The sequence below is a fragment of the Oncorhynchus mykiss genome, chromosome 6, assembly GCF_013265735.2.
Source record: "Oncorhynchus mykiss isolate Arlee chromosome 6, USDA_OmykA_1.1, whole genome shotgun sequence".
Classification (NCBI taxonomy): domain Eukaryota; kingdom Metazoa; phylum Chordata; class Actinopteri; order Salmoniformes; family Salmonidae; genus Oncorhynchus; species Oncorhynchus mykiss.
This window is the reverse complement of record NC_048570.1, coordinates 2,652,362-2,679,861: the sequence shown is the minus strand read 5'-3', so window position 1 is coordinate 2,679,861 and position 27,500 is coordinate 2,652,362. Positions and strand designations below refer to the sequence as shown.

At 48.6% G+C, this 27,500-nt stretch overlaps 1 protein-coding gene across 3 annotated transcripts in view; it reads right to left on the bottom strand.

Moving 5' to 3' along the window:
- The window catches only part of pdzd2 (PDZ domain containing 2), a 161,090-nt gene that overhangs the window by 34,439 nt on the left and 99,151 nt on the right, over nt 1–27,500 (bottom strand). For all 3 annotated transcript variants that reach the window (XM_036979212.1, XM_036979213.1, XM_036979214.1), the window contains 7 exons: nt 26,602–26,745; nt 18,083–18,182; nt 14,890–15,038; nt 11,200–11,319; nt 9,064–9,252; nt 3,731–3,959; nt 480–597 (listed from right to left, as the gene is read on the bottom strand). In XM_036979212.1, the coding sequence (XP_036835107.1) occupies nt 480–597; nt 3,731–3,959; nt 9,064–9,252; nt 11,200–11,319; nt 14,890–15,038; nt 18,083–18,182; nt 26,602–26,745 (1,049 nt within the window). The remainder of the gene's footprint in view (nt 1–479; nt 598–3,730; nt 3,960–9,063; nt 9,253–11,199; nt 11,320–14,889; nt 15,039–18,082; nt 18,183–26,601; nt 26,746–27,500) is intronic.

The following is a 27,500-nucleotide window of genomic DNA, read 5'->3' as shown; positions in this document are numbered from 1 at the left end:
TACTTGGCCTTATTTAAATGCAACACGATTGACATCAGCAGCCATGTACTTCTCCTCTCAGACCTGGCTAGGATTCTTAGTATTTCATTTGCCTTTTGTCTTTCTTTTGATTTTAAGATGATTCCTTATGCTGATTGATATCAGGGTCCCCTACTAAAGGGATCCTATAGGTGATGTTTCTAGTTCCTAGCTGATTGATATCAGGGTCCCCTACTAAAGGGATCCTATAGGTGATGTTTCTAGTTCCTAGCTGATTGATATCAGGGTCCCCTACTAAAGGGATCCTACTAAAGGGATCCTATAGGTGATGTTTCTAGTTCCTAGCTGATTGATAGTGTTCTTAATGTCTACAGAGCTATACTAATGGTTCTTTAAGGGAAATAGCCTAACCACACTCAACATGGAATTTAAACCCTGTAAATATGGGGATCATGACCTGATCCAAGGTATGCGTCTAGGTGAGCGGGGTTGTGACCTACCTGAGTCGTCCATCCATCTTGGCGACAGAGCCGGGGGCCAGACTGTGGATGTAGATGGCTGGAACACTGTTCTCTAGAGTTAGACAGCAGGCCCCTATACCCAGACCCACCCCAGGCTCTGACAGACAGACAGACACACACACACACACACACACACACACACACACACACACACACACACACACACACACACACACACACACACACACAGGCCACAGAAAAGAATAGAACAGCAGATTAGACAAGGAAGGTAGAGAGTTTCCATTTCTCAATGTCCTCTCTCCTTCTCTGGCTTCCTCATGAAGTGGAAGCTATATACATTTGTCTTAAAGTTTCAGTTTCAGACCAAAAACACGGAGATGAAATGAAATGGAGACATACCATGTTTTAAATGAAACAAGTGATTACTAAATCACACCGAAGCAAAGAGTGGTACCTTCCTAATAAGAGACGAGCTCATTACAAATCAATCAAATCTAGAGACATGACACCTCCAGGTATTGAGCAATCCTTCCTGAAGTTACAGGTTTGTACCCTGGCAGGACAGTCTGTTATGATCACAGGTGTTAAACTGGCTCGTGAAATGTTTCCATTGGAATACAGTCTAATGGCGGTCGTTGCCAGCGTGCATTACCTGTTCTGGATGCAATGCTAACACCTTAAAATACCACCAATCAAAAACAACTTACACTACATGACCAAATGTATGTGGACACCTGCTCGTCGAACATCCCATTCCAAAATCATGGGCTTTAATAAGGAGTTGGTCCCCCCTTTGCTGCTATAACAGCCTCCACTCTTCTGCTAAGTCATTAATACGGAGTTGGTCCCCCCTTTGCTGCTATAACAGCCTCCACTCTTCTGCTAAGTCATTAATAAGGAGTTGGTCCCCCTTTGCTGCTATAACAGTCTCTACTCTTCTGGGAAGTCATTAATATGGAGTTGGTCCCCCCTTTGCTGCTATAACAGCCTCCACTCTTCTGCTAAGTCATTAATAAGGAGTTGGTCCCCCTTTGCTGCTATAACAGCCTCCACTCTTCTGCTAAGTCATTAATAAGGAGTTGGTCCCCCTTTGCTGCTATAACAGTCTCTACTCTTCTGGGAAGTCATTAATATGGAGTTGGTCCCCCCTTTGCTGCTATAACAGCCTCCACTCTTCTGCTAAGTCATTAATAAGGAGTTGGTCCCCCTTTGCTGCTATAACAGCCTCCACTCTTCTGCTAAGTCATTAATAAGGAGTTGGTCCCCCTTTGCTGCTATAACAGCCTCCACTCTTCTGCTAAGTCATTAATAAGGAGTTGGTCCCCCTTTGCTGCTATAACAGTCTCTACTCTTCTGGGAAGTCATTAATATGGAGTTGGTCCCCCCTTTGCTGCTATAACAGCCTCCACACATAGTGTTTTGTTTTACCTTTATTTGACTAGGCAAATCAGTTAAGAGCTGACAAGGTACAAATCTGCCGTTCTGCCCCTGAACAGGCAGTTAACCCACTGTTCCTAGGCCGTAATTGAAAATAAGAATTTGTTCTTAACTGACTTGTCTAGTTAAATAAAGGTTAAATAAAAAAATAACAAATTCTTATTTTCAATGACGGCCTGGGAACAGTGGGTTAACTGCCTGTTCAGGGGCAGAACGACAGATTTGTACCTTGTCAGCTCGGGGATTCAATCTTGCAACCTTTCGGTTACTAGTCCAACTCTCTAACCACTAGGCTACACTTCCGCCCCTCTTCTGGGAAGGCTTTCCACTAGATGTTGGAACAGGGACTTGCATCCATTCAGCCACAAGAGCATTAGTGAGGTCAGGCACTGATGTTGGGCAATTAGGCCTGGCTCGCAGTCGGCGTTCCAATTCATCCCAAAGGTGTTCGATGGGGTTGAGATCAGGGCACTGTGCAGGCCAGTCAAGTTCTTCCACACCGATATCGACAAACCATTTCTGTATGGACCTCGCTTTGTGCACGGGGACTTTGTCATTCTGAAACAGGAAAGGGCCTTCCCCAAACTGTTGCCACAAAGTTGGAAGAACAGAATCGTCTAGAATGTCATTGTATGTTGTAGCGTTAAGATTTCCCTTCACTGGAACTAAGGGGCCCGAACCATGAAAAACAGTCCCAGACCATTATTCCTCCTCCACCAAACGTTACAGTTGGCACTCTGCATTGGGGCAGGTAGTGTCTCTTGGCATCCGCCAAACCCAGATGAATCCGTCGGACTGCCAGAAGGTGAAGCGTGATTCATCACTCCAGAGAACGCGTTTCCAACTGCTCCAGAGTCCGGCCATGGAAACCTATATCATGGTCATCTGAGGCTTGTGTGCGGCTGCTGGTCCATGGAAACCTATATCATGGTCATCTGAGGCTTGTGTGCGGCTGCTGGTCCATGGAAACCTATATCATGGTCATCTGAGGCTTGTGTGCGGCTGCTGGTCCATGGAAACCTATATCATGGTCATCTGAGGCTTGTATGCGGCTGCTGGTCCATGGAAACCTATATCATGGTCATCTGAGGCTTGTGTGCGGCTGCTGGTCCATGGAAACCTATATCATGGTCATCTGAGGCTTGTATGCGGCTGCTGGTCCATGGAAACCTATATCATGGTCATCTGAGGCTTGTGTGCGGCTGCTGGTCCATGGAAACCCATTTCATGAAGCTCCTGACAAACAGTTGTTGTGCTGACGTTGCATCCAGAGGCAGTTTGGAACTCGGTAGTGAGATCTGCAACCGAGGACACCAATTTTTTATGGGCTTCAGCACTCGGTGGTTCCGTTCTGTGAGCTTGTGTGGCCTACCACTTCGCAGCTGTGCCGTTGTTGCTCCTAGACGTTTCCACTTCACAATAACAGCACTTACAGTTGACCAGGGCAGAAATTTGACGAACTGACACGTTGAAAGGGACTGAGCTCTTGAGTACGGGCCATTCTATTGCCAATTGTTTGTCTATGGAGATTGCATGGCTGTGTACTCTATTTTATACAACCGTCAGCAACGGGTGTGGCTGAAATAACCGAATCCACTAATTTGAAGGGGTGTCCACATACTTTTGTATATATATATTTGTATATCTTGTAATTGTTGGGTGTGTTATTGCATTGAGAGAGTTGCTGGGAGGATGTAAGAGGATTGTCTTGTGGTTACTCCCTACGGTCTCAAACTAAAATGTCAACAAAAGCACATCTCACACCAGAGGGAAGTGAGGTCACAACAACTGAACTGAAACGGCACAGTTCAAAACCCCACTTTGTCAGTTACCTTTACTGAGTGTAACCTCCATAATGATGCGGTCCTTGGGGCCAGGTCTGGGCGGTCCCTTGCGGACTTCGGGGGTTTCGTCGAAAGTGGAGGGTATGGGGGTTCCCCCGCTGGCGTTGGAGTTAAGGGAGGAGGAGCGACTGAGGAGGGTGGGGGTAGGGCACGGAGTCAGGCTGGGGCTGCGGAGACGAGTCCTCACAGTCAGGGTTATCACGCCCTTCTTCAGCTGCTGCAGTGGACCGGAGACACAGAGATACAGTGTTAGGAACAACAACAACAACACCACAATGAGACACAGATATACAGTGTTAGGAACAACAACAACAACAACAACACAATGAGACACAGAGATACAGTGTTAGGAACAACAACAACAACAACAACAACAACAACAACAACAACAACAACACAATGAGACACAGAGATACAGTGTTAGGAACAACAACAACAACAACAACACAATGAGACACAGAGATACAGTGTTAGGAACAACAACAACAACAACAACAACAACAACACATTGAGACACAGAGATGCAGTGTTAGGAACAACAACAACAACAACAACAACACAATGAGACACAGAGATACAGTGTTAGGAACAACAACAACAACAACAACACAATGAGACACAGAGATACAGTGTTAGGAACAACAACAACAACAACAACAACAACAACAACAACAACAACACAATGAGACACAGAGATACAGTGTTAGGAACAACAACAACAACAACAACAACAACAACAACAACACAATGAGACACAGAGATACAGTGTTAGGAACAACAACAACAACAACACAATGAGACACAGAGATACAGTGTTAGGAACAACAACAACAACAACACAATGAGACATAGATACAGTGTTAGGAACAACAACAACAACACAATGAGACACAGAGATACAGTGTTAGGAACAACAACAACAACAACAACACACTGAGACACAGAGATACAGTGTTAGGAACAACAACAACAACAACACAATGAGACACAGAGATACAGTGTTAGGAACAACAACAACAACAAACTGAGACACAGAGATACAGTGTTAGGAACAACAACAACACAATGAGACACAGAGATACAGTGTTAGGAACAACAACAACACAATGAGACACAGAGATACAGTGTTAGGAACAACAACAACAACAACAACACAATGAGACACAGAGATACAGTGTTAGGAACAACAACAACAACAACAACAACACATTGAGACACAGAGATACAGTGTTAGGAACAACAACAACAACAACAACAACTCAATGAGACACAGAGATACAGTGTTAGGAACAACAACAACAACAACACAATGAGACACAGAGATACAGTGTTAGGAACAACAACAACAACAACAACAACACATTGAGACACAGAGATACAGTGTTAGGATCAACAACAACAACAACAACAACAACACAATGAGACACAGAGATACAGTGTTAGGAACAACAACAACAACAACAACACACTGAGACACAGAGATACAGTGTTAGGAACAACAACAACAACAACACAATGAGACACAGAGATACAGTGTTAGGAACAACAACAACAACAAACTGAGACACAGAGATACAGTGTTAGGAACAACAACAACACAATGAGACACAGAGATACAGTGTTAGGAACAACAACAACACAATGAGACACAGAGATACAGTGTTAGGAACAACAACAACAACAACAACACAATGAGACACAGAGATACAGTGTTAGGAACAACAACAACAACAACAACAACACATTGAGACACAGAGATACAGTGTTAGGAACAACAACAACAACAACAACAACTCAATGAGACACAGAGATACAGTGTTAGGAACAACAACAACAACAACACAATGAGACACAGAGATACAGTGTTAGGAACAACAACAACAACAACAACAACACATTGAGACACAGAGATACAGTGTTAGGATCAACAACAACAACAACAACAACAACACAATGAGACACGGTGTCAGGTTTGACTTTCTCAATGATAGAAACACACTAAGATGCACCCTCTCTTTTTAAAAGTGGTTAGAGAATAGATATTGCACTTTGATATCAAAGAAGATGGATGAAAGGCCCAAAGTGACAAACCATTTTTCCTGATCAATGACACAATGATAGATTTTGGGGTAAACATTTCATACAGTTAAAAACGTTTAATTTCCAGTTTCCTTTCCTGACAGCAGCAAGGTCGTCTTCTATATATAGCAGGAGTTCATCTCACCACTGCTGGTATGTCATTCACATATCAGTAACAGTGGAGGCCCTAGTATCGAGCCCTGTGGTACAGGAACAGTGGAGGCCCTGTGGTCCAGGAACAGTGGAGGCCCTGTGGTCCAGGAACAGTGGAGGCCTGTGGTACAGGAACAGTGGAGGCCCTGTGGTACAGTAACAATGGAGGCCCTGTGGTACAGGGACAGTGGAGGCCCTAGTATCGAGCCCTGTGGTACAGGGACAGTGGAGGCCCTAGTATCGAGCCCTGTGGTACAGGGACAGTGGAGGCCCTAGTATCGAGCCCTGTGGTACAGGAACAGTGGAGGCCCTGTGGTCCAGGAACAGTGGAGGCCCTAGTATTGAGCCCTGTGGTACAGGAACAGTGGAGGCCCTGTGGTCCAGGAACAGTGGAGGACCTAGTATTGAGCCCTGTGGTACAGGAACAGTGGAGGCCCTGTGGTACAGGAACAGTGGAGGCCCTAGTATCGAGCCCTGTGGTCCAGGAACAGTGGAGGCCCTGTGGTACAGGAACAGTGGAGGCCCTGTGGTCCAGGAACAGTGGAGGCCCTGTGGTACAGGAACAGTGGAGGCCCTGTGGTCCAGGAACAGTGGCGGCCCTAGTGTTGAGCCCTGTGGTACAGGGACAGTGGAGGCCCTAGTATTGAGCCCTGTGGTACAGGAACAGTGGAGGCCCTAGTATCGAGCCCTGTGGTCCAGGAACAGTGGAGGCCCTAGTGTTGAGCCCTGTGGTACAGGAACAGTGGAGGCCCTGTGGTCCAGGAACAGTGGAGGCCCTAGTATTGAGCCCTGTGGTACAGGAACAGTGGAGGCCCTAGTATCGAGCCCTGTGGTACAGGGACAGTAGAGGCCCTGTGGTCCAGGAACAGTGGAGGCCCTAGTATCGAGCCCTGTGGTACAGGAACAGTGGAGGCCCTGTGGTCCAGGAACAGTGGAGGCCCTAGTATTGAGCCCTGTGGTACAGGAACAGTGGAGGCCCTAGTATCGAGCCCTGTGGTACAGGAACAGTGGAGGCCCTGTGGTACAGGAACAGTGGAGGCCCTAGTATCGAGCCCTGTGGTACAGGAACAGTGGAGGCCCTAGTATCGAGCCCTGTGGTCCAGGAACAGTGAAGGCCCTGTGGTACAGGAACAGTGGAGGCCCTGTGGTCCAGGAACAGTGGAGGCCCTGTGGTACAGGAACAGTGGAGGCCCTAGTATCGAGCCCTGTGGTACAGGGACAGTGGAGGCCCTGTGGTCCAGGAACAGTGGAGGCCCTGTGGTACAGGAACAGTGGAGGCCCTAGTATCGAGCCCTGTGGTACAGGGACAGTGGAGGCCCTGTGGTCCAGGAACAGTGGAGGCCCTGTGGTACAGGAACAGTGGAGGCCCTGTGGTCCAGGAACAGTGGAGGCCCTGTGGTACAGGAACAGTGGAGGCCCTGTGGTCCAGGAACAGTGGAGGCCCTAGTATTGAGCCCTGTGGTACAGGAACAGTGGAGGCCCTAGTATCGAGCCCTGTGGTACAGGGACAGTGGAGGCCCTGTGGTCCAGGAACAGTGGAGGCCCTAGTATCGAGCCCTGTGGTACAGGAACAGTGGAGGCCCTGTGGTCCAGGAACAGTGGAGGGCCTGTGGTACAGGAACAGTGGAGGCCCTAGTATCGAGCCCTGTGGTACAGGAACAGTGGAGGCCCTGTGGTACAGGAACAGTGGAGGCCCTAGTATCGAGCCCTGTGGTACAGGAACAGTGGAGGCCATAGTATCAAGCCCTGTGGTCCAGGAACAGTGGAGGCCCTGTGGTACAGGAACAGTGGAGGCCCTGTGGTCCAGGAACAGTGGAGGCCCTGTGGTACAGGAACAGTGGAGGCCCTGTGGTACAGGAACAGTGGAGGCCCTAGTATCGAGCCCTGTGGTACAGGGACAGTGGAGGCCCTGTGGTCCAGGAACAGTGGAGGCCCTGTGGTACAGGAACAGTGGAGGCCCTGTGGTCCAGGAACAGTGGAGGCCCTGTGGTACAGGAACAGTGGAGGCCCTGTGGTCCAGGAACAGTGGAGGCCCTGTGGTCCAGGAACAGTGGAGGCCCTAGTATTGAGCCCTGTGGTACAGGAACAGTGGAGGCCCTAGTATCGAGCCCTGTGGTACAGGAACAGTGGAGGCCCTAGTATCGAGCCCTGTGGTACAGGAACAGTGGAGGCCCTAGTATCGAGCCCTGTGGTACAGGAACAGTGGAGGCCATGTGGTCCAGGAACAGTGGAGGCCCTAGTATTGAGCCCTGTGGTACAGGAACAGTGGAAGCCCTAGTATCGAGCCATGTGGTGCAGGAAACGTGGAGGCCCTAGTTTTGAGCCCTGCGGTACAGGAACAGTGGAGGCCCTAGTATCAAGCCCTGTGGTACAGGAACAGTGGAGGCCCTAGTATCGAGCCCTGTGGTACAGGAACAGTGGAGGCCCTAGTATTGAGCCCTGTGGTACAGGAACAGTGGAGGCCCTAGTATCGAGCCCTGTGGTACAGGAACAGTGGAGGCCCTGTGGTCCAGGAACAGTGGAGGCCCTAGTATTGAGCCCTGTGGTACAGGACAAGTGGAGGCCCTAGTATTGAGCCCTGTGGTATAGGAACAGTGGAGGCCCTAGTATTGAGCCCTGTGGTACAGGAACAGTGGAGGCCCTAGTATTGAGCCCCGTGGTACAGGAACAGTGGAGGCCCTAGTATTGAGCCCTGTGGTACACCACACCATATCCCCTTAGAATCTGAAAGTATTCCAAATAGTCTTTTGCTTCCTGCTTACCTTGGAGGACTGGATGGTCACAACCTTAATCCTAACCCAGACTGTTGCCTTGGAGGTCTGGATGGCCACAACCTTAATCCTAACCCTGACTGTTACCTTGGAGGTCTGGATGGCCACAACCTTAATCCTAACCCTGTCGTAACTCTAACCCAGACTGTTACCTTGAAGGTCTGGATGGCCACAACCTTAATCCTAACCCTGACTGTTACCTTGAAGGTCTGGATGGCCACAATCTTAATCCTAACCCTGACTGTTACCTTGGAGGTCTGGATTGCCACAACCTTAATCCTAACCCTGTAAACTCTAACCCAGACTGTTTCTGCTTACCTTGAAGGTATGGATGGCCTGCTGGTGGGTCAGGCCTTGGAGAGAGTCTCCATTCACCTCCAGAATCTCATCTCCCTCTTTCAGTCGTCCGTCTGCGACCGCTGCTCCGTTAGGGAAGATAGTCTTGACAAAGATCCCCATCCTTCCTCGGGCAGAGTCCTGACCTCCGACGATGCTGAACCCCAGTCCCTAACACACACACACACACAAGTTTCAGAACAGTACCAACTACCAACAATACTGTCTGAACCCCAGGCCCGTAACCTGACAGAGACAAAGGTTTCAGAACCACAGAACAGTACCAACTACCAACAATACTGTCTGAACCCCAGGCCCGTAACCTGACAGAGACAAAGGTTTCAGAACCACAGAACAGTGCCAACTACCAACAATACTGTCTGAACCCCAGGCCCGTAACCTGACAGAGACAAAGGTTTCAGAACCACAGAACAGTGCCAACTACCAACAATACTGTCTGAACCCCAGGCCCGTAACCTTACATAGACAAAGGTTTCAGAACCACAGAACAGTACCAACTACCAACAATACTGTCTGAACCCCAGGCCTGTAACCTGACAGAGACAAAGGTTTCAGAACCACAGAACAGTACCAACTACAAACAATACTGTCTGAACCCCAGGCCCGTAACCTGACAGAGACAAAGGGTTCAGAACCACAGAACAGGTCAAACCAGCAACAATAGTTAGGTGGTCCCTAACAGAACGACCAACGAAGCACCAACCAACAGCATGACTGACGAACAGCCAATCACACTCATGACATGTGCGTACCACAGATACGTTTCCCAACCCGAACACAAACACATGGAAGAACTTGGCATTCAGTAGACCAGGCAGACTGTGAGATGGTATCATGTTTTCGATAATACAATTAAACTACGACTTAGTCAGACTAAAATCTACGGGAACATGAGGCCGCTCACACAACGGCTTCAGAATGTACTCACACCCCCTTGACCTGTTTCCACTTTTAGTTACAAAATATGAAAAAGTCAGGGGGGTGTGAATAATTTCTGAAAGCGCTGTATATCGCCATGTTATTTTCACCCTATCTGTAGTCGTTATTCACTGTGTCTACATTTTTATTCTTATTTTATCTTTAACTCTGCATTGTTGGATAAAGGACCCGTCAGTCAGCATTTCACTGTTAGTCTACACCTGTTGTTTACCAAGGACCAGTCAGTCAGCATTTCACTGTTAGTCTACACCTGTTGTTTACCAAGGACCCATCAGTCAGCATTTCACTGTTAGTCTAAACCTGTTGTTTACCAAGGACCCATCAGTCAGCATTTCACTGTTAGTCTACACCTGTTGTTTACCAAGGACCCATCAGTCAGCATTACACTGTTAGTCTACACCTGTTGTTTACCAAGGACCCTTCAGTCAGCATTACACTGTTAGTCTACACCTGTTGTTTACCAAGGACTAGTCAGTCAGCATTACACTGTTAGTCTACACCTGTTGTTTACCAAGGACTAGTCAGTCAGCATTTCACTGTTAGTCTACACCTGTTGTTTACCAAGGACTAGTCAGTCAGCATTACACTGTTAGTCTACACCTGTTGTTTACCAAGGACCCTTCAGTCAGCATTTCACTGTTAGTTTACACCTGTTGTTTACCAAGGACTAGTCAGTCAGCATTACACTGTTAGTCTACACTTGTTGTTTACCAAGGACTAGTCAGTCAGCATTTCACTGTTAGTCTACACCTGTTGTTTACCAAGGACCCATCAGTCAGTCAGCATTACACTGTTAGTCTACACCTGTTGTTTACCAAGGACCCATCAGTCAGCATTTCACTGTTAGTTTACACCTGTTGTTTACCAAGGACCCTTCAGTCAGTCAGCATTACACTGTTAGTCTACACCTGTTGTTTACCAAGGACCCATCAGTCAGCATTTCACTGTTAGTCTACACCTGTTGTTTACCAAGGACCCATCAGTCAGCATTTCACTGTTAGTCTACACCTGTTGTTTACCAAGGACCCATCAGTCAGCATTTCACTGTTAGTCTACACCTGTTGTTTACCAAGGACCCTTGGTGTGTGTGTGTGTGTGTGTGCGTACGTGCGTGCGTGTGTATGTGTATGTGTGTGTGTGTGTGTGTGTGGTGCTCACCTTGCCCTGTCCTTTCATAAGGACAATGTTGGATATAATAGACGGCTGGGCCAGTCGCCATGGAGACTCCACTTGAACGGTGCTCAGGGAGCGAGCTGATTTCTTAACTATCTGATACTCCTAGTGGGGGGTGGGGGGGAGAGGGAGAGAGAGAGATACAGAGAGAGAGAGAGAGAGAGAGAGAGAGAGAGAGAGAGAGACAGAGAGAGACAGAGAGAGAAAGAGAGCAACACAATTAGACCAAATCATGAGAAAACAAAAAACTACTTGACACATTGGAAAGAATTAACAAAAACACAGAGCAAACTAGAATGCTATTTGGCCCTAAACAGAGAGTACACAGTGGCAGAATACCGACCACTGTGACTGACCCAAACTTAAGGAAAGCTTTGACTATGTACAGACTCAGTGAGCATAGCCTTGCTATTGAGAAAGGCCGCCGTAGGCAGACATGGCTCTCAAGAGAAGACAGGCTATGTGCTCACTGCCCACAAATTGAGGTGGAAACTGAGCTGCACTTCCTAACCTCCTGCCAAATGTATGACCATATTAGAGGCACATATTTTAAAGCCCCTGGACTGAGTCTGAAAGCCCCTGGACTGAGTCTGAAAGCCCCTGGACTGAGTCTGAAAGCCCCTGGACTGAGTCTGAAAGCCACCTGGACTGAGTCTGAGAGCCCCTGGACTGAGTCTGAAAGCCCCTGGACTGAGTCTGAAAGCCTCTGGACTGAGTCTGAAAGCCCCTGGACTGAGTCTGAAAGCCCCTGGACTGAGTCTGAAAGCACCTGGACTGAGTCTGAAAGCACCTGGACTGAGTCTGAAAGCCCTGGACTGAGTCTGAAAGCCCTGGACTGAGTCTGAAAGCCCTGGACTGAGTCTGAAAGCCCCTGGACTGAGTCTGAAAGCACCTGGACTGAGTCTGAAAGCACCTGGACTGAGTCTGAAAGCCCTGGACTGAGTCTGAAAGCCCTGGACTGAGTCTGAAAGCCCTGGACTGAGTCTGAAAGCCTCTGGACAACAGTATATAGTGTATTACAAGACTCTGGACACTTTGTCTGGCCAATCTGGCCTTGATTAAACACAGCAATTAGCCAAGCCACGAGAAGCATTGTGGTGAAAGAAGGAGAGGCAGGCTGAGAGGCCGGTCTGGGCTTTGATGTCCCTCGGCCTGGGTTATTATCACACAAATCAGCCTGTGGGGACAAGGAGACTGTACAATCTATCTATCAGCCTGATGAGTGAGCAGAACAGGCTCTTATAACCTATTTAAAGCCCATCCAGCCAGGGTAGGACAGGCGTGAGACGTCCCCGGATCCATGACCCAGCCAGCCACTGAGAGGTCCGGAGAAAGAGGGGGGGGGGGGGGGGGGGGGGGAGACAGGAAAGAGGGGGGAAGATGGGGAGACGGAGAGACATGGGAGAGAGGAGAGATGGGGAGACGGGGAGACGGAGAGACATGAGACATGGGAGAGAGGAGAGATGGGGGAGACAGGGAAGAGGGGGGAAGATGGGTGGAAACAGGGGAGAGAGGAGAGATGGGGGAGACAGGGAAGAGGGGGGAAGATGGATGGAAACAGGGGAGAGAGGAGAGATGGGGGAGACAGGGAAGAGGGGGGAAGATGGGTGGAAACAGGGGAGAGAGGAGAGATGGGGGAGACAGGGAAGAGGGGGGAAGATGGGTGGAAACAGGGGAGAGAGGAGAGATGGGGGAGACAGGGAGACGTGGGAGAGAGGAGAGATGGGGGAGACTGAGAGACGTGGGAGAGAGGAGAGATGGGGAGACGGGGAGACGTGGGAGAGAGGAGAGATGGGGGAGACTGAGAGACGTGGGAGAGAGGAGAGATGGGGGAGACGGGGAGATGTGGGAGAGAGGAGAGATGGGGGAGACGGGGAGACGTGGGAGAGAGGAGAGATGGGGGAGACGGGGAGACGTGGGAGAGAGGAGAGATGGGGGAGACGGGGAGACGTGGGAGAGAGGAGAGATGGGGGAGACGGGGAGACGTGGGAGAGAGGAGAGATGGGGGAGACGGGGAGACGTGGGAGAGAAGAGAGATGGGGGAGACTGAGAGACGTGGGAGAGAGGATAGATGGGGGAGACGGGGAGACGTGGGAGAGAGGAGAGATGGGGGAGACGGGGAGACGTGGGAGAGAGGAGAGATGGGGAGACGGAGAGACGTGGGAGACAGGGAAGAGGGGGGAAGATGGGTGGAAACAGGGGAGAGAGGAGAGATGGGGGAGACGGGGAGACGTGGGAGAGAGGGGAAGATGGGTGGAAACAGGGGAGAGAGGAGAGATGGGGAGACGGGGAGACGTGGGAGAGAGGGGAAGATGGGTGGAAACAGGGGAGAGAGGAGAGATGGGGGAGACGGGGAGACGTGGGAGAGAGGAGAGATGGGGAGACTGAGAGACATTGGAGAGGGGAGAGATGGGGGAGACGGGGAGACGGGGAGACGTGGGAGAGGGGAGAGATGGGGAGACTGAGAGACATTGGAGAGGGGAGAGATGGGGGATACGGGGAGACGTGGGAGAGAGGAGAGATGGGGAGACTGAGAGACATTGGAGAGGGGAGAGATGCGGGAGACGGGGAGACGTGGGAGAGAGGAGAGATGGGGAGACTGAGAGACATTGGAGAGAGGAGAGATGGGGGAGACGGGGAGACGTGGGAGAGAGGAGAGATGGGGAGACTGAGAGACATTGGAGAGGGGAGAGATGGGGGATACGGGGAGACGTGGGAGAGAGGAGAGATGGGGAGACGGAGAGACATTGGAGAGGGGAGCGATGGGGGAGACGGGGAGACGTGGAGAGAGGAGAGATGGGGAGACGGAGAGACATTGGAGAGGGGAGAGATGGGGGAAGTTAGAGTGTGGGTACATTTCTGTTAAACCTTCAAGGGAAACACCGTTCAAAAAATCCCCCCCCCCCCATATGATTACTTTGATCAAAAGAAAATTGATTCTGAACACTCCTCCAAGTCCCAACTTCGCCAGACAAGTTTCAAACTCTTGTGGGAGTTTGACATCACAAAAACCGCATCCCTTCTAGCCATGAACATTGTACACTGCAACCTGCATGAATAACACCTTCCACCAGAAACTGACCTGGCGACCCCTGACCTCTGCCCCTGTACCCTTTGACCGATTGACCTGTCGGACGCCCAGACACTGACCTAGTGACCCCTGACCTCTGCTCCTGTACCCTTTGACCGACTGACCTGTCGGACGCCCAGACACTGACCTAGTGACCCCTGACCTCTGCCCTTTGACCGACTGACCTGTCGGACGCCCAGACACTGACCTAGTGACCCCTGACCTCTGCCCTTTGACCGACTGACCTGTCGGACGCCCAGACACTGACCTAGTGACCCCTGACCTCTACCCTTTGACCGACTGACCTGTCGGACGCCCAGACACTGACCTAGTGACCCCTGACCTCTACCCTTTGACCGACTGACCTGTCGGACGCCCAGACACTGACCTAGTGACCCCTGGCCTCTGCCCTTTGACCGACTGACCTGTCGGACGCCCAGACACTGACCTAGTGACCCCTGACCTCTGCCCTTTGACCTACTGACCTGTCGGACGCCCAGACACTGACCTAGTGACCCCTGACCTCTGCCCTTTGACCTACTGACCTGTCGGACGCCCAGACACTGACCTAGTGACCCCTGACCTCTACCCTTTGACCTACTGACCTGTCGGACGCCCACAGTGTCTAACTGCTGAGGCAAGGAGTGTTTGCGTCCGCCTCGTGTCGGTTTCTCCACCATGTCACTTCCCTCCTCTCCATTCTCCACGATCAGCTCGTCATCCTCTCCAACAGACTCCAGACGACTACCGCCCCCTGAAACAAATTGGCATGAAAAGACATGAAGTCTCACAGTCGAATCATCTTCTTCCATCTTCACCGTATTATAGAGCCTCATGCCCCTATATTTGTCTAAACGTGACCTCAATTTTATTCACCACTTTCAGGGACATGAAATAACACGGTATAATTATCCACTGGGCACAGACGTCAATTCCACGTATATTCCACGTATATTCCACGTTGGTTCAACATAATTTGACTGAAATGGCGTGGACACAACATGATTCAACCAGGGTGTGCCCAGTGGGTAACTGCTGTCAATGACAGAGGTTAAAACTGTTTGTATAATCTTTACTGGAGGACAGCCAGTCAAACCAAACATTAGAACTATCCTCCCCTTTAAGGAGGAACAATGACATTAGAACTATCCTCTCCTTTAATGAGGAACAATGACATTATAAGAGAGGAGAGAGGAGTGGAGTTGGAATGGAGAGAGGAGTGGAGCTGGAATGGAGAGAGGAGTGTAGCTGCAATGGAGAGAGGAGTGGAGTGCTTGGAGTATCTGCCTTCTCTCTCGCTCCGGTACCACTCAGCCACCAGCTCTGCCCAGCCTTTTTCATTTCCTTCATCAGTGTTCTGTTAATCAGGCCTGTTCTGCTGTATTTATTTAACCTGCCCCGTCAGAGATGTTGATACGAGTCGACCAAGGTCACAGAGCCTGTGTAGTTACGAGCAAGACAACCATGAGCCCGTGCAACACTGGAGACGTTTACATTTGTAAATATAGGCTAGTGTAACTTTGTAAGAGGAGTGCTAATTAATGTTGGCTCTGAACTGTCGAATGGGAGCGCAACAGAGCCAGTTACAACTGAAGTGTCTAATGATCAGTAGACGAGAGAAAACACAGCAGCTACACATCACTACAAACTAGGTCCTGGTTCAATAGCCTGAGAGAAAACACAGCAGCTACACATCATCATCTAGGTCCTGGTTCAATAGCCTGAGAGAAAACACAGCAGCTACACATCATCAACTAGGTCCTGGTTCAATAGCCTGAGAGAAAACACAGGGCTACACATCATCAACTAGGTCCTGGTTCAATAGCCTGAGAGAAAACACAGCAGCTACACATTATCAACTAGATCCTGGTTCAATAGCCTGAGAGAAAACACAGCGGCTACACATCATCAACTAGGTCCTGGTTCAATAGCCTGAGAGAAAACACAGCAGCTACACATCATCATCTAGGTCCTGGTTCAATAGCCTGAGAGAAAACACAGCAGCTACACATCATCAACTAGGTCCTGGTTCAATAGCCTGAGAGAAAACACAGCAGCTACACATCAACAACTAGGTCCTGGTTCAATAGCATGAGAGAAAACACAGCAGCTACACATCATCAACTAGGTCCTGGTTCAATAGCTTGAGAGAAAACACAGCGGCTACACATCACTACGGCTAGGTCCTGGTTCAATAGCCTGAGAGAAAACACAGCGGCTACACATCATCAACTAGGTCCTGGTTCAATAGCCTGAGAGAAAACACAGCAGCTACACATCATCAACTAGGTCCTGGTTCAATAGCCTGAGAGAAAACACAGCGGCTACACATCACTACGGCTAGGTCCTGGTTCAATAGCCTGAGAGAAAACACAGCAGCTACACATCATCAACTAGGTCCTGGTTCAATAGCCTGAGAGAAAACACAGCAGCTACACATCAACAACTAGGTCCTGGTTCAATAGCATGAGAGAAAACACAGCAGCTACACATCATCAACTAGGTCCTGGTTCAATAGCCTGAGAGAAAACACAGCAGCTACACATCATCATCTAGGTCCTGGTTCAATAGCCTGAGAGAAAACACAGCAGCTACACATCATCAACTAGGTCCTGGTTCAATAGCTTGAGAGAAAACACAGCGGCTACACATCATCAACTAGGTCCTGGTTCAATAGCCTGAGAGAAAACACAGCAGCTACACATCATCAACTAGGTCCTGGTTCAATAGCCTGAGAGAAAACACAGCGGCTACACATCACTACGGCTAGGTCCTGGTTCAATAGCCTGAGAGAAAACACAGCGGCTACACATCACTACGGCTAGGTCCTGGTTCAATAGCCTGAGAGAAAACACAGCAGCTACACATCATCATCTAGGTCCTGGTTCAATAGCCTGAGAGAAAACACAGCAGCTACACATCATCAACTAGGTCCTGGTTCAATAGCCTGAGAGAAAACACAGCGGCTACACATCATCAACTAGGTCCTGGTTCAATAGCCTGAGAGAAAACACAGCAGCTACACATCATCATCTAGGTCCTGGTTCAATAGCCTGAGAGAAAACACAGCAGCTACACATCATCATCTAGGTCCTGGTTCAATAGCCTGAGAGAAAACACAGCAGCTACACATCATCAACTAGGTCCTGGTTCAATAGCCTACAGTAGATGTGGTTTGGTAAATGATCTTTTTAAACAGAAAATGAATGGAGTGAATTTGGAGGGACGTTTTTTCCCCCGCTGTGAGCTGTTTTTTTTTGCTTATTGAGAGAAAGGACATTGAGCGCTGGAGTGGTGCTCTGTCAACGCTGGGTGGGACTGCTTCACTCCACTCACACGCTCCACTACCTGTTCAGGATGGTTGACTAGCTGATGGTTGTAAACCTGCCTGGTTTTTAACCAGTTAACAGTGCAGCATGACTGCCTGTGTGGCTAACAAGCTTCACTCTATGCTCCATTAGGGACTAATCTCTCTCTCAATTTCAGTTCAATTCAATTGACTTTATAGACATGGCAAGTTCATTATTACTTACATTGTCAAAGTATACATTTTTAAAAATATTAATCAAATGAAAATATATATATTTATATATCTCTCTCTCTCTCTTTGTCTCTCTCTCTTTGTCTCTCTCTCTCTTTGTCTCTCTCTCTCTTTGTCTCTCTATCTTTGTCTCTCTCTCTATCTTTGTCTCTCTCTCTATCTTTGTCTCTCTCTCTATCTTCGTCTCTCTCTCTTTGTCTCTCCCTCCCTCCCTCCCTCCCTCCCTCCCTCCCTCCCTCTCCCTCTCCCCTCTCTACCTTGTGATCTGGTCCTGAACTTCATGGATGTAGGAGAACGGCAGGTTCCTTTAGGTCCCTCCATCTGGCCTCGGTCCTCTAGCTTCTCCAGATCAGTCAGCTGCAAGAAGGAAACATCCCGGATTAGCGCTGCATGGCGAGAAGATATCTGAGCCCAGTCTAGTTCGGTTTGGCGCACCAGTGTGACAACGGTACATGGGGAATCCATGAATCAATTCAAGTCCAGGATGGCAGAGAGAGAAAAATAAAGATTTGATTATGTTTGGAGAGGTAATGAAGGATTGGATTTTGGATGTTTGGTGGGATTACAGACACAATGGCACATGGGTTTTAACAGACAACAGGAATATTTTTTCTCCTAAAGATTTCTAGAGGTTTACTTTTCTCTGACTGGCCAAACACTTGCTGAGAAACAGAAGAATGTAGCTCACATCCCTGCCTTGAAAAAGAAATGAAAATATATATTTATACAGTATATTCATTTGGGGACAGGTCGAAAAGCATTAAACATGGATGGACATTTAGCTAGCTAGCTTGCTGTTGCTAGCTCATTTGTCAAGGGATATAACATTGAGTTGTTATTCTACCTGAAATGCACATGGTCCTCTACTCCGACAATTAATCTACAGATAAAACAATAAACAGAGTTAGTTTCTAGTATTCTCTCCTCCTTCAGGCTTCTTCTTCTTCTTTGAACTTTATATGGTGGATGGCTTGAACTTCAACTTCAACTTGAAGGTGCTTTACCACCACCAACTGGACTGGAGTGTGGACCTCAGTTCATCTTTCAATCACCCACGTGGGTTGATGCTCCTAACAACCAATGAGGAGTTGGGAGAGGCAGGATTTGCAGTGGGTCAAGCATCACAAATAGAACCAAGTTATATTTTAGCGCCTGGCTACTCAGACCCTCGCTAGCAGTGTGGAATGATTGAATATAATAATAAATGTAAACATTTATGTTGCAACTCTGAATACAAAAGTGTTATGTTTGGGGCAAATCCAAAACATCACATTACTGAGTACCACTCTCCATATTTTCATAGTGGTGGCTGCATCATGTTATTGGGTTAGGATGCAGCCGAGGTGAGTAAGACATTTAAACGTGTTAACCCTCGCAAGGCTGCAGGCCCAGACGGCATCCCCAGCCGCGCCCTCAGAGCATGCGCAGACCAGCTGGCCGGTGTGTTTACGGACATATTCAATCAATCCCTATACCAGTCTGCTGTTCCCACATGCTTCAAGAGGGCCACCATTGTTCCTGTTCCCAAGAAAGCTAAGGTAACTGAGCTAAACGACTACCGCCCCGTAGCACTCACATCCGTCATCATGAAGTGCTTTGAGAGACTAGTCAAGGACCATATCACCTCCACCCTACCTGACACCCTAGACCCACTCCAATTTGCTTACCGCCCAAATAGGTCCACAGACGATGCAATCTCAACCACACTGCACACTGCCCTAACCCATCTGGACAAGAGGAATACCTATGTGAGAATGCTGTTCATTGACTACAGCTCGGCATTCAACACCATAGTACCCTCCAAGCTCGTCATCAAGCTCGAGACTCTGGGTCTCGACCCCGCCCTGTGCAACTGGGTACTGGACTTCCTGACGGGCCGCCCCCAGGTGGTGAGGGTAGGCAACAACATCTCCACCCCGCTGATCCTCAACACTGGGGCCCCACAAGGGTGCGTTCTGAGCCCTCTCCTGTACTCCCTGTTCACCCACGACTGCGTGGCCACGCACGCCTCCAACTCAATCATCAAGTTTGCGGACGACACAACAGTGGTAGGCTTGATTACCAACAACGACGAGACGGCCTACAGGGAGGAGGTGAGGGCCCTCGGAGTGTGGTGTCAGGAAAATAACCTCACACTCAACGTCAACAAAACTAAGGAGATGATTGTGGACTTCAGGAAACAGCAGAGGGAACACCCCCCTATCCACATCGATGGAACAGTAGTGGAGAGGGTAGCAAGTTTTAAGTTCCTCGGCATACACATCACAGACAAACTGAATTGGTCCACTCACACAGACAGCATTGTGAAGAAGGCGCAGCAGCGCCTCTTCAACCTCAGGAGGCTGAAGATATTCGGCTTGTCACCAAAAGCACTCACAAACTTCTACAGATGCACAATCGAGAGCATCCTGGCGGGCTGTATCACCGCCTGGTACGGAAACTGCTCCGCCCTCAACCGTAAGGCTCTCCAGAGGGTAGTGAGGTCTGCACAACGCATCATCGGGGGCAAACTACCTGCCCTCCAGGACACCTACACCTCACGATGTCACAGGAAGGCCATAAAGATCATCAAGGACATCAACCACCCGAGCCACTGCCTGTTCACCCCGCTATCATCCAGAAGGCGAGGTCAGTGCAGGTGCATCAAAGCTGGGACCGAGAGACTGAAAAACAGCTTCTATCTCAAGGCCATCAGACTGTTAAACAGCCACCACTAACATTGAGTGGCTGCTGCCAACACACTGACTCAACTCCAGCCACTTTAATAATGGGAATTGATGGGAAATGATGTAAAAATATATCACTAGCCACTTTAAACAATGCTACCTTATATAATGTTACTTACCCTACATTATTCATCTCATATGCATACGTATATACTGTACTCTATATCATCGACTGTATCCTTATGTAATACATGTATCACTAGCCACTTTAACTATGCCACTTTGTTTACATACTCATCTCATAGGTATATACTGTACTCGATACCATCTACTGTATCTTGCCTATGCTGCTCTGTACCATCACTCATTCATATATCCTTATGTACATATTCTTTATCCCCTCACACTGTGTACAAGACAGTAGTTTTGGAATTGTTAGTTAGATTACTTGTTGGTTATTACTGCATTGTCGGAACTAGAAGCACAAGCATTTCGCTACACTCGCATTAACATCTGCTAACCATGTGTATGTGACAAATACAATTTGATTTGATTTGATTAATATGGATCATTTAGCGATATACAGTACCAGTCAAAAGTTTGGACATGCCTACTCATTCAAGGGTTTTTCTTTATTTTCTACAATAGAATAATAGTGAAGACATCAAAACTAGGAAATAACACATATGGAATCATGTAGTAACCAAAAAAGTGTTAAACAAATCAAAATATAGTAGCCATCCTTTGCCTTGACGACAGCTTTGCACACTATAAATAGTCCGGGTGGCCATTTGATTAATTCTTCAGCAGTCTTATATTCTTAACACCAATGTGAGAATGCTGTTCATTGACTACAGCTCAGCGTTCAACACCATAGTGCCCAATAAGCTCATCGCAAAGCTAAGGACACTGGGACTAAACACCTCCCTCTGCAACTGGATCCTGGACTTCCTGACAGGCCGCCCCCAGGTGGTGAGAGTAGGTAGCAACACATCTGCCACGCTGATCCTCAACACGGGGCCTCTCAGGGATGCGTGCTCAGTCCCCTCCTGTACTCCCTGTTCACCCACGACTGCATGGCCAGGTACGACTCCAACACCATCATTAAGTTTGCAGATGACACAACAGTGGTAGGCCTGATCACCGACAACGACGAGACAGCCTATAGGAAGGAGGCCAGAGACCTGGCCGGGTGGTGCCAGAATAACAACCTATCCCTCAATGTAACCAAGACTAAGGAGATGATTGTGGACTACAGGAAAAGGAGCACCGAGCACGTCCCCATTCTCATCGATGGGGCTGTAGTGGAGCAGGTTGAGAGCTTCAAATTCCTTGGTGTCCACATCAACATCAAACTAGAACGGTCCAAACACACCAAGACAGTCGTGAAGAGGGCACGACAACACCTATTCCCCCTCAGGAGACTGAAAAGATTTGGTAACAGTCCACAGATCCTCAAAAGGTTCTACAACTGCACCATCGAGAGCATTCTGACTGGTTGCATCACTGCATGGTACGGCAACTGCTCGGCTTCTGACCACAAGGCGCTACAGAGGGTAGTGAGTATGGCCCAGTACATCACTGGGGCCAAGCTTCCTGCCATCCAGGACCTCTATACCAGGCGGTGTCAGAGGAAGGCCCCAAAAAATTGTCAAAGACTCCAGCCACCCCATTGCTATTTGGCCGCAGTAGACAGACCTGGCCCCCAAGAGAAGACAGGCTATGTGCAACACTGCCCACAAAATGAGGTGGAAACTGAGCTGCACTTCCTAACCTCCTGCCAAATGTATGACCATATTAGAGAGACATATTTCCCTCTGATTACACCGACCCACAAAAAATTAGAAAACAAAGCCAATTTTGATTAACTCTCTTCTCTTCTCTCTCCCTCCATACTTGTCTCTCTGTCTCTCTCCCTCCATACTTGTCTCTCTGTCTCTCTCCCTCCATACGTGTCTCTCTGTCTCTCTCCCTCCATACGTGTCTCTCTGTCTCTCTCCCTCCATACGTGTCTCTCTGTCTCTCTCCCTCCATACGTGTCTCTCTGTCTCTCTCCCTCCATACGTGTCTCTCTGTCTCTCTCCCTCCATACGTGTCTCTCTGTCTCTCTCCCTCCATACGTGTCTCTCTGTCTCTCTCCCTCCATACGTGTCTCTCTGTCTCTCTCCCTCCATACGTGTCTCTCTGTCCCTCTCCCTCCATACGTGTCTCTCTGTCTCTCTCCATCCATACGTGTCTCTCTGTCTCTCTCCCTCCATACTTGTCTCTCTGTCTCTCTCCCTCCATACTTGTCTCTCTGTCTCTCTCCCTCCATACTTGTCTCTCTGTCTCTCTCCCTCCATACTTGTCTCTCTGTCCCTCTCCCTCCATACGTGTCTCTCTGTCCCTCTCCCTCCATACTTGTCTCTCTGTCCCTCTCCCTCCATACGTGTCTCTCTGTCCCTCTCCCTCCATACTTGTCTCTCTGTCCCTCTCCCTCCATACGTGTCTCTCTGTCTCTCTCTCTCCATACTTGTCTCTCTGTCTCTCTCCCTCCATACTTGTCTCTCTGTCTCTCTCCCTCCATACGTGTCTCTCTGTCTCTCTCTCTCCATACTTGTCTCTCTGTCTCTCTCCCTCCATACTTGTCTCTCTGTCCCTCTCCCTCCATACGTGTCTCTCTGTCCCTCTCCCTCCATACTTGTCTCTCTGTCCCTCTCCCTCCATACTTGTCTCTCTGTCTCTCTCCCTCCATACTTGTCTCTCTGTCCCTCTCCCTCCATACGTGTCTCTCTGTCCCTCTCCCTCCATACTTGTCTCTCTGTCCCTCTCCCTCCATACTTGTCTCTCTGTCTCTCTCCCTCCATACTTGTCTCTCTGTCTCTCTCCCTCCATACTTGTCTCTCTGTCTCTCTCTCTCCATACTTGTCTCTCTGTCTCTCTGTCTCTATACTTGTCTCTCTGTCCCTCTCCCCCCATACTTGTCTCTCTCTCTCTCCATACTTGTCTCTGTCATGATGAAACACTAATGTGACTGACATGGTAAATCATCCCCTCCACTGGTGACTCTTCTTCTCCTCCTATTTCTGTCCTATTTTCCTCCTCTCCTCCTCCTCCTCCTCCTCTCCTCCAGTGGAAACAGTCCACCCACTGTGTCAAACTCACTCTCTCCCCTCTCCTCTTATCCTACTCTCCCCTCCTCCTCCTCTCCTCTTCTCCTACTCTCCTCTTCTCCTACTCTCCCCTCCTCCTCCTCCTCTCCTCTCCTCCTCTTCTCCTCCAGTGGAAACAGTCCAGCCACTGTGTCAAACTCACTCTCTCCCCTCTCCTCCTCGACTCCTCCTCTCCTAATGGTAATGCACATTATAACGTGTGTGATAAGGTGTCTGATAATGTGTTGGATAATGTTTCTGATAACGTGTCTGTCTGTTGAAGGAGTTAACAGAGTTCTGTGCGGAGTACCTCATGGTTTTAATATGGTACTGATGTGATTAAGCGTTGATCAGGGAGTTGCTGCTGTCAGAACGTTTGAAGAGTTTTCTCCTGGCTGACTTGTTTTCATAACGATGACTGCCTGGGGGTTTTGACAAACTCCCTCAACACCTTCTTTCCCTCTCTCTTCTACAGCTCAAGAGGCACCGGCGTGACAGTCACAGATGTGCAGTGTGTGTCTGTCTGTCTGTCTGTCTGCCTGCCTGTCTGTCTGTCTGTCTGTCTGTCTGTCTGTCTGTCCTATCCACCAGTCAGAGATGTGCAGTGTTTGTGTGTCTGTCTGTGTCTGTCTGTGTGTGCGTGTATGTGTGTGTGTGTGTGTGTGTGTGTGTGTGTGTGTGTGTGTGTGTCCTATCCACCAGTTCTATTTCCACCTTCCTGTTCTGTTGTTTTCGTTCCCTCTCTTCAAACCATGTTAAAGACCTAATGCAGCCGGTTAAATATCAAATCATTTCTGGGTGAGAATAAGTACTTTACTGTAGATTTAATTAAGTGCCTTACTGTAGATTTAATTAAGTTCCTTACTGTAGATTTAATTAAGTACCTAAATTAAGATCCTTACTGTAGATTCAATGAAGTACTTCACTGTAGATTTCATTAAGATCCTTACTGTAGATTCAATTAAGTACCTTACTGTAGATTCAATTAAGTACCTTACTGTAGATTTCATTAAGATCCTTACTGTAGATTTAATTAAGTACGAATACTCCATCCGCTGTGCCTTCAACCGGCCTCCGTCGGAGCTGACGCTCCTACTATCCCAGGGCTACTAACTTTAAACACTGTGTCGATAGCGTAGTGGCGGCTTCCCTGTTCCATCTACTGCTGCCACCTGGACACTGTGATCACTTGACTACATAGCTGATGCCTGCTGGACTGTCCATTAATCACGGTACCCCATTCTGTTTGTTTATGTTTTATCTGTCGGCCCCAGCCGCGAACTCAGGCTCTGTGTGTAGTTAATCCGACCCTCTCTGCCTAGTCAACGCCATTTTACCTGCTGTTGTTGTGCTAGCTGATTAGCTGTTGTTGTCTCACCTGTTGTTTTTAGCTAGCTCTCCCTAATCACCACCTTCGATTACTTTATGCCTCGCTGTATGTCTCTCTCAAATGTCAATATGCCTTGTATACTGTTGTTCAGGTTAGTTATCATTGTTTTAGTTTACAATGGAGCCCCTAGTTCCACTCTTCATACCCCTGATACCTCCTTTGTCCCACCTCCCACACATGTGGTGACCTCACCCATGTCCAGAGATACAAGGGGGGGGGGTTGTAAAATTACTCAGAACAACAGACTACTCAGTGACTGGTCTGGACAGACCAATGGAGTGTCTATGTTCACCAGAGTGCCTTCATGAAAACACAAAACCCTCTGAGAGTGGCTGGTTCCAAACCAGTGGGACGCTGGGGAATTCGTGGTGGATTTGTGAGCAAGCAGGACTCTATAGAAAGCAACAGAAAACAAAGACCCTGCGTGAGGGACGAGACTATTTCTAAACTGTTTTAGTACAGTAGTGATTCAAAGGAGACAGGGGAAGGAGAGCAGGAGAGGAGGAAGAGAGAGAGAGGGAGGAGAGAGAGAGGTGGAGAGGGGGAGGGAGGAGAGAGAGAGGGAGGAGAGGGAGATACAGAGAGAGGGAGGTGGAGAGGGAGGAGAGAGAGAGGGAGGAGAGGGAGATACAGAGAGAGAGAGGAGAGAGAGAGGGAGGGAGAGATGGGGGGGCGGAGGAGAGAGAGAGGGAGGAGAGGGAGATACAGAGAGAGGGAGGAGAGAGAGAGGGAGGGAGAGAGGGGGGGGGCGGAGGAGAGAGAGAGGGAGGAGAGGGAGATACAGAGAGAGGGAGGAGAGAGAGAGGGAGGGAGAGAGGGGGGAGGGAGGAGAGAGAGGTGAGGGAGGAGAGAGAGGTGAGGGAGATACAGAGAGAGATACACCTAGTATAGACACCCAGTACACACACCCAGTATAGACACCCAGTACACACACCTAGTATAGACACCCAGTACACACACCCAGTATAGACACCCAGTACACACCTAGTACACACCCAGTACACACCCAGTATAGACACCCAGTACACACACCCAGTATAGACACCCAGTACACACACCCAGTATAGACACCCAGTACACACACCCAGTACACACACCCAGTACTGACACCCAGTACACACACCCAGTATAGACACCCAGTACACACACCCAGTACACACACCCAGTATAGACACCCAGTACACACACCCAGTACACACACCCAGTACACACACCTAGTACACGCACCCAGTACACACACCCAGTACACACACCCAGTATAGACACCCAGTACACACCCAGTACACACCTAGTACACACACCCAGTACACACCTAGTACACACACCCAGTATAGACACCCAGGACACACCTAGTACACACCCAGTACACACACCCAGTACAGACACCCAGTACACACACCCAGTACACACACCCAGTACACACACCCAGTACACACACCCAGTACACACCCAGACACCCTATGCTCCGACCCAAACAGTGCACACCCTCGCACACATCCGACGGCTGTCCCATTGGTCTGTCGGCTTCAGTTGGCGTTTGGACAGCAGGGCTAACAAAACAGACAACACTCCTCCCCAGACACACATACCGTAGCGGGTAGAGAGAGGCTGCTGGAGGTCAGGCCGTGACGAGGTTCCATGTTGTTGCTAGGAGAAGGAGAGGAGGAGGAAGTACTGACCAGGTCTGGCAGGCTGGTGGATGGGTAACGGTGGAAATCCACCTCGGACTCCTCCTGGAAGAACCAGAGGACAGCGGAGAGGCGTGAGAGGGCGTGTGGATGGAGAATGGTGTGTGTGCGTGTGCGTGTGTGTGTGTGTGTGTGTGTGTGTGTGTGTGTGTGTGTGTGTGTGTGTGTGTGTGTGTGTGTGTGTACCAGAGTACCAGAAGTACTCAAAAGAACAGTAAACCGCCTAAAATTCAGAGAAATGAGGACATTTTGCCGACCATTTTAGGGTTATACATTAGGTTTAGGTTTACTGTTAAAATTAGGGTTAGGTTTAGGTTTATGCATTAGGTTTAGGTTTACTGTTAAAATTAGGGTTAGGTTTAGGGTTACTGTTAAAATTAGGGTTAGGTTTAGGGTTACTGTTAAAATTAGGGTTAGGTTTAGGTTTACTGTTAAAATTAGGGTTAGGTTTAGGTTTACTGTTAAAATTAGGGTTAGGTTTAGGTTTACTGTTAAAATGAGGGTTAGGTTTAGGTTTACTGTTAAAATTAGGGTTAGGTTTAGGTTTACTGTTAAAATTAGGGTTAGGTTTAGGGTTATGTATTAGGTTTAGGGTTATGTTTATGGTTAGAGTTAGGTTTAGGGTTCGGAAAAATAGGACTGTTGGTCCCCTGTATAAGTCCTCACGAGTATAGTAAGATATAGCTGTGATTGTGTCCTACTCACTGAGTATAGTAAGACATAGCTGTGTGTGTCCTACTCACTGAGTATAGTAAGACATAGCTGTGTGTGTCCTACTCACTGAGTATAGTAAGACATAG